General features: G+C 36.3%; 1 protein-coding gene across 38 annotated transcripts in view; it reads right to left on the bottom strand.

Moving 5' to 3' along the window:
- Positions 1 to 12,744, bottom strand: part of Mbs (Myosin binding subunit) — a 235,886-nt gene that overhangs the window by 87,778 nt on the left and 135,364 nt on the right. For 16 of the 38 annotated variants that reach the window (XM_067105114.1, XM_067105110.1, XM_067105109.1 and 13 more), the window contains exon 10: positions 2,029 to 2,781. The exons of the other annotated variants lie outside the window; for them this stretch is intronic. In XM_067105114.1, coding sequence (XP_066961215.1) covers positions 2,029 to 2,781 — 753 coding nt within the window. The remainder of the gene's footprint in view (positions 1 to 2,028; positions 2,782 to 12,744) is intronic. 38 annotated transcript variants of the gene reach the window in all.

Consider the following 12,744-nt stretch of genomic DNA (forward strand, 5'->3'; position numbering starts at 1 on the left):
TTCCATAATTTCTATTATCATCCATCCGGTTTTTCTCTCAGTTACAAACTACACATTTTCTTACCATTTCTTATTCTTTCTTGTTATGAAGTGCAATGGTTGCCTATTCAAAAGTCTCCAACTAAAATAATCCTCAAACTCAACATAAAAGTGTCACAAAGCCTTCTTTACCAAACCACACAGAATACACCAAGGAGGCCATTCAGCCCCACTGTCACTTGAATGGGTCTATAGATAGAGTACAGCAATATACACTCAAATCTTCTTTCATCAAATACTAATGCTTAATGCTTCCATTGTATGCATTTTGCCAACCCCCCTAAAACTTTAAACTTGTGAAATAGTATATCCTACTGTGTTAAAAGTACTGTACAGTAGTTGTATATTTACACCAAGTTAATGACAAACCTATACTGTTGCTGTCTCTCATGAAGCAACACAGCTGTTGATCCTGACCAACATGATAAAATTTTCACTGAACACTAAACTTTCAACTAGCATCAGGACTACCAAAAATCAATTAACCTCAAACATTCCTCAAAAATTTAATTTTTTAAAGGAAATGTAATTCTGACTTTCTCTGAATAAAGTTGGTAATGCCATACAGTACAATACTGCCTTGTCAGCTTCAAAAGTTATTCTATAAAGAACACTCTTCATCTCTTGACACTGAAAATTTTTTAAAAAACTAGCAAATTTAATTTTTCTTAAATATTCTGCTGGTATCATAAAGACTACTTGAACAAACTAAGTTCTTTCTCTCACAATATCATAAATTCTGGCACAGAATACACAGTAATCATATGCATAACTATCAATATTTGCCTAACAATGAGAAAAAGACTGATTTATCTGTTTCAGGAAAATCTGTACATTACTGTGCAATGAGGATGTTTTAAATACTGATATCTCTTTACCATACACCCCTATACCAGGATGCCAACCCTTTTACGCCCCCTTAACCATAGTTTATCTAAGTAATAAAACCATATGGCTGCTTCAGACTGTCTAGTTTCTTTATATTTTACGCTTTAAAAACCTTGCTAAGCCACACACACACAGTCTAATGCTGGCATAATCATCAATGGTTTACCTACAAACAATCAATAAAATCAAAATACACTACACAGGTAAAACCTGATAACTAACACTAAAGAAAAGTCTGAAGTCAAATGACAAACATATCGATCTAAATGGCCAAATAAACCTAGCAACCGACAACACTAAATTATCTCCAAAACTTACCTAACAATTAGGTTTTATATGAAAAATAACTAAATCTCTTAAAGTTAATAACAATGATCATTGTCATTACCATTTCCATAAAATTAATTAATAAATGTTACAGTAACTGCACATTATTTCCTTACTGCACGATTAGCACAAATTTCTGCTCATGGCTTACCTGTTCCTCTTTGTAAATCCATTTCCAGCTTTTCATCTGCTTTATACAATTTGTTTTTTAAAGCAGGACACTGATAACTTCCTTGGTTCCAGATTTCAACTCTCATTTTTTTTTCTACTTTACTCGTGACTTTTAGTCTATCTTCTCATATTCTAATATTTTACCGATGATTTGGTTCTCCAGATTTATTTCATTACAGTTACAATTATTATAACATAAACTGCAATATATATAAAATTGAAATGCTGTACTTACAAGCTTGCCAGCAAAAATAATTAAAAAGCATAACCATATTAAAAGCTATAAAAGCATGGCACCAAAGACACCAGCAACCTCAAAATCTATGAAATAGTGGGTATAACAGAAAATATATATACTACAATACCTGAAACACAGGACTACTTTCATTTTCTTAAAACTTATGAAGTAAAGCAAAAATACCCACCACTTCACAAATTTTGCTATTTTATTAATTACAGTAAAGTACTTGCCTTACTAGATACAGCTGCAATATCAGTACAAAATTACAGCTACACAAATCATGAGACAGATGTTGTAAGCACTTGAAAAGCTGAGAACACAAACACAAACACATAAGACAAGCAAGGATGCAGGAGCCATACCTTTGGATACGTTCTCTGAGGGAGGCGGACCTTGCCAGCAGCCGTGGGTCCTTGTTGTTAGTAGATTGGTTAGTAGAGAGAGATGCCAGGCCAGTAGTGGTGGTGGAGGTGGTGATGATTGTAGTAGAGGAGGGGGATACAGAGGTAGGGGTAGAAGACGAGACAGGTGTATTTGAACTTGAAAGTATAGGGGTTGACATGGAAGATCCTAAAGGTTTATGTAATGAATGGAGATTTGTAGAACCCGGTTGCATCAAGCATGATGAAATGGTTGAAGTTACACTGGTTGATGATGGAATACTTCCAGTAGACAATAAAGAATCACTTGATGCGGATGTGTGAGTAAGCATGGGAGTAAACGATGATGTTAAATTAGTTTTGGCTATACAAGTGTTTATCTTAGAAGAACTGTAGGTCATACTTGTACATAAAGGGGTAAATGTTGTTTTTATGAGTTGATGATTTGTTACATTAACAGATGATGATGAATGAGTGAGATCAGACTTATTCTGAACATTGGGAATATTAAGATCAGATGATGAAAGTCTTTGGTATAGAATTAAGGGGGACGTAGAAGATGATGATGTACGTGGAGTTGGGATTCCTTCAGCACGAGAGTGAGGTCTAGTTTGAGGCCATGCCCCTCCTCCTACACCACCACCTCCTCCTCCACCTATCACTTCCTCCTCCTCCAACTGACTGAGTACCGGGCATGACCGCGCCTTGAGTCTCTCTCGGGTGGCGCTCAAAGAGCTAGAAACACAATAAAACATCCACCATGCAACAACATCACCTAACATCATGCAGTCACCATACAATATACTGCAATTTGAAGAATGAATATACAAGAACATTTTGGATGATTTTAGCAAGACCTTTACAGGAGTGACATGAACCTTAAGACAGTTAAGTACAATTAATACAACTCATTAACTGATTTAACCTTAAGACTATTTATTGTTAATCTTTAATATCTTTACAAGGGAAATCGTTATTTATTAACCCAAAAGAGGTTGGTGAACATCACAGAATATACATTAAATATGCCATCTTAATATTAAAAAAGCCATCAAATCTTGAAGCACTGACAAAATACAGTGCTACTTAAATTAAAAATAAAGCTTATGTACCTCATATATTTTCATGCACTATGAAAACAAGAACCCAGACATGTAATGTATTCTCTAAATAAAATTTATACACTACGAAAACTTGAACCAAGAAAAATACAAGACATCGAAAAGATGAGAAAAACAATTTTCATAAAGGGAATTATTAAACACACATGTTTTTCAGTAGCAGCCCATTGTTCATAAACTGCCTTATTTTCCTATTGAAAATCCCAGGTTATACCAACCTCCACATCAGGAAAGATGCTAGGCATTTCTTGCCACTCCATTGTGCATCATGAGTACGACAGAGTAAGTGTGAGGTTGTGAGGGGGGCACTGAAATTACTGAGTTTGTAAAAGTCAAGTATACCTTAGTTTAACCAGACCACTGAGCTGATTAACAGCTCTCCTAGGGCTGGCCCGAAGGATTAGACTTATTTTATGTGGCTAAGAACCACTTGGTTACCTAGTAACGGGACCTACAGCTTATTGTGGAATCCGAACCACATTATCCCGAGAAATTAATTCCTATCAACAGAAATAAATTCCTCTAATTCTTCGTTGGCCGGCCGGAGATTCGAATGCGGGCCCAGCAGTGTGCTAACCGAGAACTAGACTGACCTGTCCAACGAGGAACTTATTGAGTTTGTAGTGACAAACACAGTTTGTATACTAAAACTGTATAAATCTAAGTTGCCTACATTGCAATTTATGGAAGATTCCAAGATCAGTGCCATTCCAAAAGCAGGAACACCTCTAGAAATGGGGAATGAAAACAAATGAAATTAGATGTCAATCCAAGTTTCTTATAGGCTTTGGAATAAGGAGGACAGTCATCCAAGAACGAGTATGCAACAGCATAACTTGTACTGTATTTGGCATATGATCCAAAGATGCCATGTACTGTACTCACCCATTATGACAGCACAAGAGCCCATGTCCCAGTGTCACACCTTGAGACAGTGCCGAAGAGAACTAGGATCACAAAGAGAAATAGGTTAACGTGGATAATCCCACCATGTAACACTGCAAAAAATATGCCCCAATGGAAAAGTTCCCAAGCTTGAGAGTTACATATCTGACAGTATAATACAAATTCAAGTTAGAAGGCTGGCAATTAGTTCAATATTGTGGCTGATGGCCACTGACATATGAAGAACACACAATCCATATGCCAAAATCCTTAAACTAAGCATATCTTCCAACGTGCCTAAGTAAGCAATCACTATAATTAGACGTAGCCAAAAGGCAAGAATATTCCAGGAGTTTGGAGCCTTGCTAAAACCAGTATTGAGACACTTTAAAGAGGAAGGGCATGTGCTCTCAGTCCAACACAGGTCATCTCAAACAATGGACCTAATCCTATGGTGAAGCCAGGAAGGCAAATGGCATGACTGCAGAATCCCTTTATTTCCACATGTTGCATCTAAGCCACAATATCCAGAGCAAATAATAAGACCCTTACAGACCAATTCTTTCATAAATTAACATCATTTGACAATGCAGACTACTTACTGACATGCCTCAGAGGATAGAGCTACCAAAAACAGTCTTCAGATTCAATCCTTTAGCAATGTCTCTTGAAGAAGCTCATAATGAGCACTGAGTCAATTTTTCATGACCAAGACTAATTCCTGGCAAGGAGAGATCACTGTAGCCTATGGGATCAACTGAAAATAGGTGGCTAAAAAGGTGTCTTTCAAAACAGATGTCAAAAACCCTTTGGATAAAATTAGGAGACAGAAGACTGCCCTGTAGTCAAGTACAGTAAAGGAGTACCCCATAGGACATATCAAGCAACAAACTTCAATCAACTACCTCTTCCTAGGAACTTGCCTAAAAAGACTCTGGCACAGGATACAGGAAGGATGGGCACCTGGCTTAAAAAATGACTCAAGTGTGTAAGAGTCATCAACTTTGGTAACTAGGGGTGGAAAGATCTTTTCTTGAAAATGGACTTTTAACTACCAATTGGATGGCTTCAGCACTGAAGTCAAAGATGGTGATGGTGACAAGTCTCCCATCAAAACTGGCCGACCTGGTCATGGTCTTGGTCAGTTTTTCTCTCTTCTCCTTTACCAGTATATCTGGGGACAAAAAACTCACAACCTGCACCGCAAGCACAAAGCTAATCAGGAACTAATAATAAGGTCTTGAATGGCTGAGTCCATCAGAAGAACCATTCCTAGCAAGGCTGGCAAGATTGGAAGTGACTGGAGTCATAGCTGTCCTGCTAGAAATGATCCCATTTACAACATCAACTAAAGTGAATTAACAGAGGGGCAATAATAAGTTTCGTTGGTTGTCTTTCTGTCCTAAACTACATGTCAAAGGATGCAATGGGGGACTCAAGCCATTGGACAGAGGAACAACATCTACAGTACTTGAAGTCAATGCACCCCTTCCGGGTACTGAAGGAAGCACTGCAGCCACATTCAAGGGGTGCTACTCCAAACTGGTTCTGGGCAGAAAAGTTCACCAAAGTTTGAAATACAGTAAGGGTGAGTCAATGATGACCACTGCTGGCTTTGAACAAACTTGTGGCTGGAGGAGACTCACAAAGGTAGCATGTGTAGATTGCCTACATACCCTAAAACTGCAGAGCAGGAGCAGATGTGTCTGTATCTGAGGAATCAGAAATGAAGTCAAAACAAAGGTAAATGTAGGTGGTTTCTAAAAAAAAAAAATACAAGTCCTTTGTGGAGATGAGACATCCAAGGACGACAAGGCACTTAGTGGGAGAATCTAGCTACTTTCTAATGCAGCTCCCCTATGCACTTCTGGAGGAAGAAGGCATCATCTGAATAATCATGCAACTTTATTAAAGGAATGGGCAAAGACAACATGAAAGTACATTCATTAAGAGAGAAATGTAGACATATCATCTAAAACAATGGTTGAGTAATATACTGTCTCTTGAATAAAGCACTGATCTACTGCCCAAATCTCAAATATGTCACAGTTTGTTGAGGTGAATCCTGCTGACCCTGGAACATCAGAGAAAGATGATAAGGTTTCTGGTCCATCAGTGACATGAAGAACCTGAATTTCCCATGGGAGCAATGCAACACATACCCAGAGAAAAAGTGGGCAGGCAAGCCAAAAAGCACTGTAACAATAGCCTGGGGTCTTAAGTACGACAACACTGCACCGCCAAAACTTACACTACACCCAAAGACAACATGAGTGACACTGTACTTACAGAGATCAAAATTACCCTCTCAAAATTACCAATTATTCACAAAACACATCAAATGCAATTACAAAGCAAATCATCTAACACTAAAATTAATAACCAAAAGTTCATTACTGAGGCACAAAAAAGTTACTTTGACCAAATAACAAGGCTGAAATTAGAAAAGTGCAGAAACAACTGCAAGCATAGCTAACAAGGAAAATTAAAGAATTCCAAAAAAACCACAAAAACAACCAACATTCACAATACCCAGCAGTCAGAACAGGTGATATGTCACTTTCCTACTGCAAAGCTCAGAGATAGATATACAAAAAGTCACTAATATTACAAGGAAAAACACAAAGAACAGTTGAGAAATTTAAATACCACAATTTATACGAAAAGGTTGCACACAATGATGGATTATCAAAAAATGATTACTCAAGTATGTCTTGTTGATGCTGCGAATGCTGAACAGTCACACAACAATTACAAGATAGGAAACATGGATAGCATTGTAAGGTCGTCTTCGGATGAGCAATTGGAATGTTATCTTTCCTGATTCAACAGATTGAGGCAACTGGGATTTTCTACAAAGAAGTCAGGCAATTTATAATTAACGGGGTTGTAGTGATCAAACACGTGCATAACTACTTTAAAGAATTTCTTGTGGATAGAACATCTTTATAGAGTAATGGAGCTTTACTTGATGGCCTAATCACTGTGATCTTATTCTTCTGATCTCAGAGTTTATGAAAGTAATATTCAAAGTTAAAAAATTGGCAGGTGCAGTGGCTATCATTAAACTGGTTGATACTAAATACAGTATTGCCTACAGGTTTAAAATGCCTATCTCCTGTACATATCAAAAGATAGTACTACGGGTTCTCTGAAGCATTCCTTCAGCCACAGATGCACTACTTTCTGAATTTTACTTTTTATTCATTGAAAAATACTGAAATTATCAACCCAAGTACAAGAACACTGGATTTTTTCTCCATGAGGTCAGACTTCATATTGAAATGACTTTTCTACTTCTCTTGAAAATATCATTTATCAAAAGAACATTTCTTTACCACTGAATTAAAATAGTGATGGCCAAAATAAATCTGCTAAACAGCTGAAACGTAGCCAGTACTTAGGCAAAATTAAGAACATACAAAAATATATTTTGAAATTTTACTCTCAACCCAAAAGACAGTGATTTACTAAATGTAAAATAAGAAAAACTTTTCCAAGCTGATTTTACCTTAGCAAAACCATCTCTAATAGAAGACTAAATATTCAATTACATGAGCCAATTTTTAACTTGCACATACCATACATTCACAATCCCATATGTAAAAGCATGTGCAACTAATGTTCAACTCTACAAACTCTCTTTACAATGAGGACTACTGAGCTAACAAATTAACATTTCAGAAGTTTGAGGCATCTTAAATAATATGTTGCCCACATAACTAAATCAACCTAGCTAGATAAATTAAAAAACAAATTATCAAGAATACACTAGCTTTGTAAAACATTATAATTCATCACGGAAATGTAAATCCCAGTCTCAACAAACTCATAGTAGTCAAGATCCTGAGCTCTTAACTCAGTCTGCTTCATCCTCCTACTGGTACCGCCTCACTTTCATCCTCCTTTTTTTCTTGGAGGGAAAGAGAACTGAGCTCATAGTGGATGGGAGGATGGTAGTCCACATTCAATTAATGGGACAGTATGAAAAACTATAATAAATACAATATCATCACAACCCCATTAATCATATATATCCACATTCGTTATCTAGGCAGGAGGAAAGTTGCAGTGACCAGAGTCAAGAGCAGCCCATCACAAGACCTAAAAGAGGACCTGAAGTTGGATAAGATCATGCACACTTGGTATTAAGACAGAACTGATATTGTTGAGACAAGTACTGTATTTGGTTAAATGGTTGCTCAGAGAACTAAGATACCAAAGAGTATGAAGGAGCTGTGATGACCAAGTTAGTGTGACATACTGTCCCATAGACTGACAATCTGTGAATGGACGTCACCTTCTGAGATAAACTTAATTGCAATTCCAATAACAGACATATGGTTGATCTCCCTTCAAGCAAATCTGCAAATGAAGGGGGGCCTTCCTATGGAGTTCCAGTGGAACACAGTAATAGACAAACAGAACATCAACTTTCAGCCACATCAATGCTAGATGGTCTTCCTTTGTTTGGCTGAAATCCCTTCACCCATGTAACAGGTTCCAGTATGACACAGCAAGTCTGACAGAGACTGATGATCTCTCTTCAAGTACATACATGCAAGATGGTCTACTCTTGTACTAAGTTTGACTGAAATCCCTTCATCCAATTTGGTTTTCACAATGACAAGTTAAGCATAGTAGACCAGTAATACACAGACAATCTCCTTTCATGCACATTTATGCATAACGGTCTTTCTTGGCACCAAGCTTGATGAAATCCCTTCATCATTGCAGTTGTGATGACAGAGTAAACACTGACAAGTAAGCAAACTGACAGATGGACAGTACCCCTTTATGTACATCACCTGATATAATAACACGTTAAGCACTGGCAGACACCCTGATCAGATGCTTGGACTTCCTCAGTAGGGGAATAATAGCATTACATTGATTTCACTGATATCAAAGAATGACCAATTCATTTATAACTTAGCAGACAAGTGAAACAGGCTACATAAAATAATACGTAAACACCTTGCTTCAGTAAATCAACATACCAAGTACAATGGCAAACTACATCACAATAGGAATGTACTAGCATAAGCACAACAGCCCCGTCAAGACCAAAATTAATTGATGTTGCTAACAATCTAAAAATAAAAACCACAAAAAACAAACAAAAAGTGATCAATCAATTAGTATTTAGAATAACCTATAAACAGAGGGTATCACAGATGACAGCCCTTATCCACCATGGTTTATTCATATGGACTTTAGACTAAAAAGAAAAAATGAGATGAAAACAGATGAAAAATGAGTACAAAAAGCACTGTATTGGCAAATGCAATCCTGAGAAATCTTGTTAACTGTATTAAAGCTGAAAAGTGAAGATGAAGAGTAATCAATACCAATGGAAAGATGGAGTATGCTCAATGATTTTTTTTTTTGGATCTTGACTAGTAGGAGCCCCCTAAGACAGCAATTTCCATTTCTATGTCCACGGAAATATGGCAATTCTGTATATGATTATAGAGTCTGATGAAACTACTCATTAATGGTAAAAATTATTAAATGACATACTGTAACAGTAAAAATCATGAATACAATAGGGAGGTTTGCAGTACTGTAATCACAATTTTTTCTAACCCACCAACCAAAATAAAGTTGATTTTATCCACACATTATCTAACCTTATCCAAACTTCTCATTTCAGTAATGTCAACATCTCTGCAAAGTACTACAAACAAAATTACATCAAACTAAAAAATAAGAACACATTTCTACTCCCTTACAATTATCCCATAAATAATATGATGTTCAATTTGGTCTCATTGTTAGTACTTATCTTTATTATCAGAAGTCTTCAACATTACACAAGGGACTCAGCATAAGAGATCTTTGATGTTACCACTGTACAACAATTACTAGTCTTATTAACCTCATATGCTAAAAAAAAAAAGTTCAAAATGCTTTGTGCTCTAAAAAATACAAACCTTTCATTTTCCCTATACCTTAACACCCAGCAGACATTCTTAACCAACTAAGAATTAACTATTACAAAATAAAACAATTGTAGTTTTTAATGTTGGGCAACACTAACACCAAAAGGTCTTCCTCATCTCACCAGTGATAGCAATTCCCTACCACCCAACACAACAGAGTAAAGGAATTTCCAAATCTAAGGGGCAAGGGTGTGGGAGACACATGTAGGGAGGTTTGCATCTGCAGAACAAAATTTATAATTTTCGTGTGCCCGTAAAAAATATAAACACCTAATTAATTTCTTGTCCTTGTCAATTCTCAGGCAAGTTTGCACCTTACTTGCAAGTCAGCAAGAGCAGCTCTCCTTAAACCATGAATGAACTTGCAATACTTAAGGCCTTTTTGTCAAGACACATGTCGAAAAGCCCAAAATTTTCTATCATTCAACCATGCCCATCAGGCATTCAATCATGAATCTACAGCCATGTCCATATGTCATGCTTGTCACCACACTGTCCAAGTCTCTACCTGATTCTCTCTTAAAAATACTGTCCTTGTCCAGGTATAAGGTGAATACTGCTTTGCCCAATTCTCTCAATCATGCCCATCATTCTGGTTCCTTTCAAATTCATAAACCTCTTCTTGTTTATATCAGTCACAACAATGTTCTGATGTCCTCTGACTACAACTGTACAGATAAGGCAATTGAACAAAATACAGTACCTACTAAGAGATCAATATGAAAGGGCACAAAATGGGTAAACCATCTGCTAAAATGTGCATGTTGAAATTAAGACTGAAAATTAACTTAGTAGGCATATGAGGAAATAAACTTCTACTCAGCATTAATCACTGCTTTTTTTGCTTGCATGTGGGTAATCTACACAGTTAAGCCATACCTCCCAGGTGTTAAGATGTAACATAAAAGGTTTGTTTACTGTAGAGACACAAAGGACTTGAATACATGAGTGAAAACACCAGTTACGCACTAAATCAGTATTTGAACCTACAGCATGACTTTTGTGAATTGTACAGATTTAAATATTACTGATGCTCTTTCAAAACCTGGCCTACATTACTAGATGAAAATTATCATGAAAACTATAACTGGTTTCTAACCCTTAATCAAATATTCTAACTGGTTTCTACCCCTTAATCAAATACTCTAACTGGTTTCTAACCTTTAATCAAATATTCTATTTGGTTTCTAACCCTTAATCAAATATTCCCTATTTTCCATGCAAAACCCTGGCACTTATTGCTCCTTGCATAAAAATGAACTAATGTTTGAGATTATACATATCTCTATTGAGAAAATATGTATTATGGGAAGTATGTTTTGCATATTAACAACTTTTCTTTTATACAACTAGAAGACCACAAAATGTGCAAAACTAAAAAGAAGCCACAGGGACCCTATAAGAGTAAATATGCATAGCAAATAGCCAATTGGTAAAATGTAAACCATGAAAAATCATCAATATAAGAGGTCAATTGATAATTCTTGGTTATTATGGATTCCCTCTTCACTTCTCACCACCCGTGCACTTCTCGTTTGTTGCAAAATGAAGGTACATGATTGAATATTACTAGAATGTAAGAGTTTTAGCTTACAATTGCGTTTTTTACCATTTCGGTCAAGTTAAAGTTGACCGAAGGTTGAAATTTTGGCACTTATCGTGATTTATATGGAAATATTTCAAAACTGATAGAAGCTACAACCATGAGTTATTTTCTGTTGTATTCTACATGAAATTGCGCACATTTCCATATATAAAACTTTATGCAACGACTAATATAAACCGGTGCAAACATTACGACGAAATGACCAAAGAATTTCTGAAATTTTCGGACGAGTTACCACGCGGACGTAAGAGTTTTTTCAAAAATTCACCATAAATTGAAATATTGTGTTAAAGACTTCCAATTTGTTGCAAAATGAAGGTAAATGATTGAATATTACTAGAATGTAAGAGTTTTAGCTTACAATTGCATTTTTCGACCATTTCGGTTGAGTCAAAGTTGACCGAAGGTTGAAATTGTTTGTAGTCGATGTACGGTACGTCCACTCGGCACCCAACAGACAATTTTAGTCAACGTACGATACGTCCAATCGGCGTTTAAGGGTTAATTGCTTTACAAGATACCTTTCCTTTCTTACTATCTATCAATCAACATATAATGTTATGTGGATTAAAGAGTTAAATTTCAATACTAGGGGCATGTGCAGTGACTAATTGTGAAGATGTCAATTTTTTTTACACTTGCTTCAGTCTTAATTCAGCAATTTGGATTGATAACCTGTTATTGTGTTATGTGCAAAAAAAGTTTCTGCTATTAATCTGTATTAGGTTCTTTTTTGCTTACTTTAAGTGACCTGAAGATTTCAATAACATTTTCATATTTTCATAATTAACTTTCCACTCTACATCTCTCCTCTCCACTTGTAGTCATTTTTTGTAATAGAGCAGTTTTTTTTTTTATATGACAAGAAAAAATGTAGTGTAAAGAAAACTTCCCACATGGAATAACCTATTATGCTAATGGACACTAAACAATGGCACAGTATTCAAGCCTGTGAAAAGGGGCACACTTCTTTGCCTGGTTCCCCTGAGATGGCGCAAGAATCAGACAAAGTAGTAGGTTTCTCACTAGGCAGCCCACACAAGACCATTAAATGTGCACATGAATGGTGAAGGGATTCACAATGTATCATTTGCAACTAAACTCAGTGTGTATCATTTAATAACTTTAACCTGAGTCACTG

Source organism: Macrobrachium rosenbergii, chromosome 6 (genome assembly GCF_040412425.1).
Source record: "Macrobrachium rosenbergii isolate ZJJX-2024 chromosome 6, ASM4041242v1, whole genome shotgun sequence".
Classification (NCBI taxonomy): Eukaryota; Metazoa; Arthropoda; class Malacostraca; order Decapoda; family Palaemonidae; genus Macrobrachium; species Macrobrachium rosenbergii.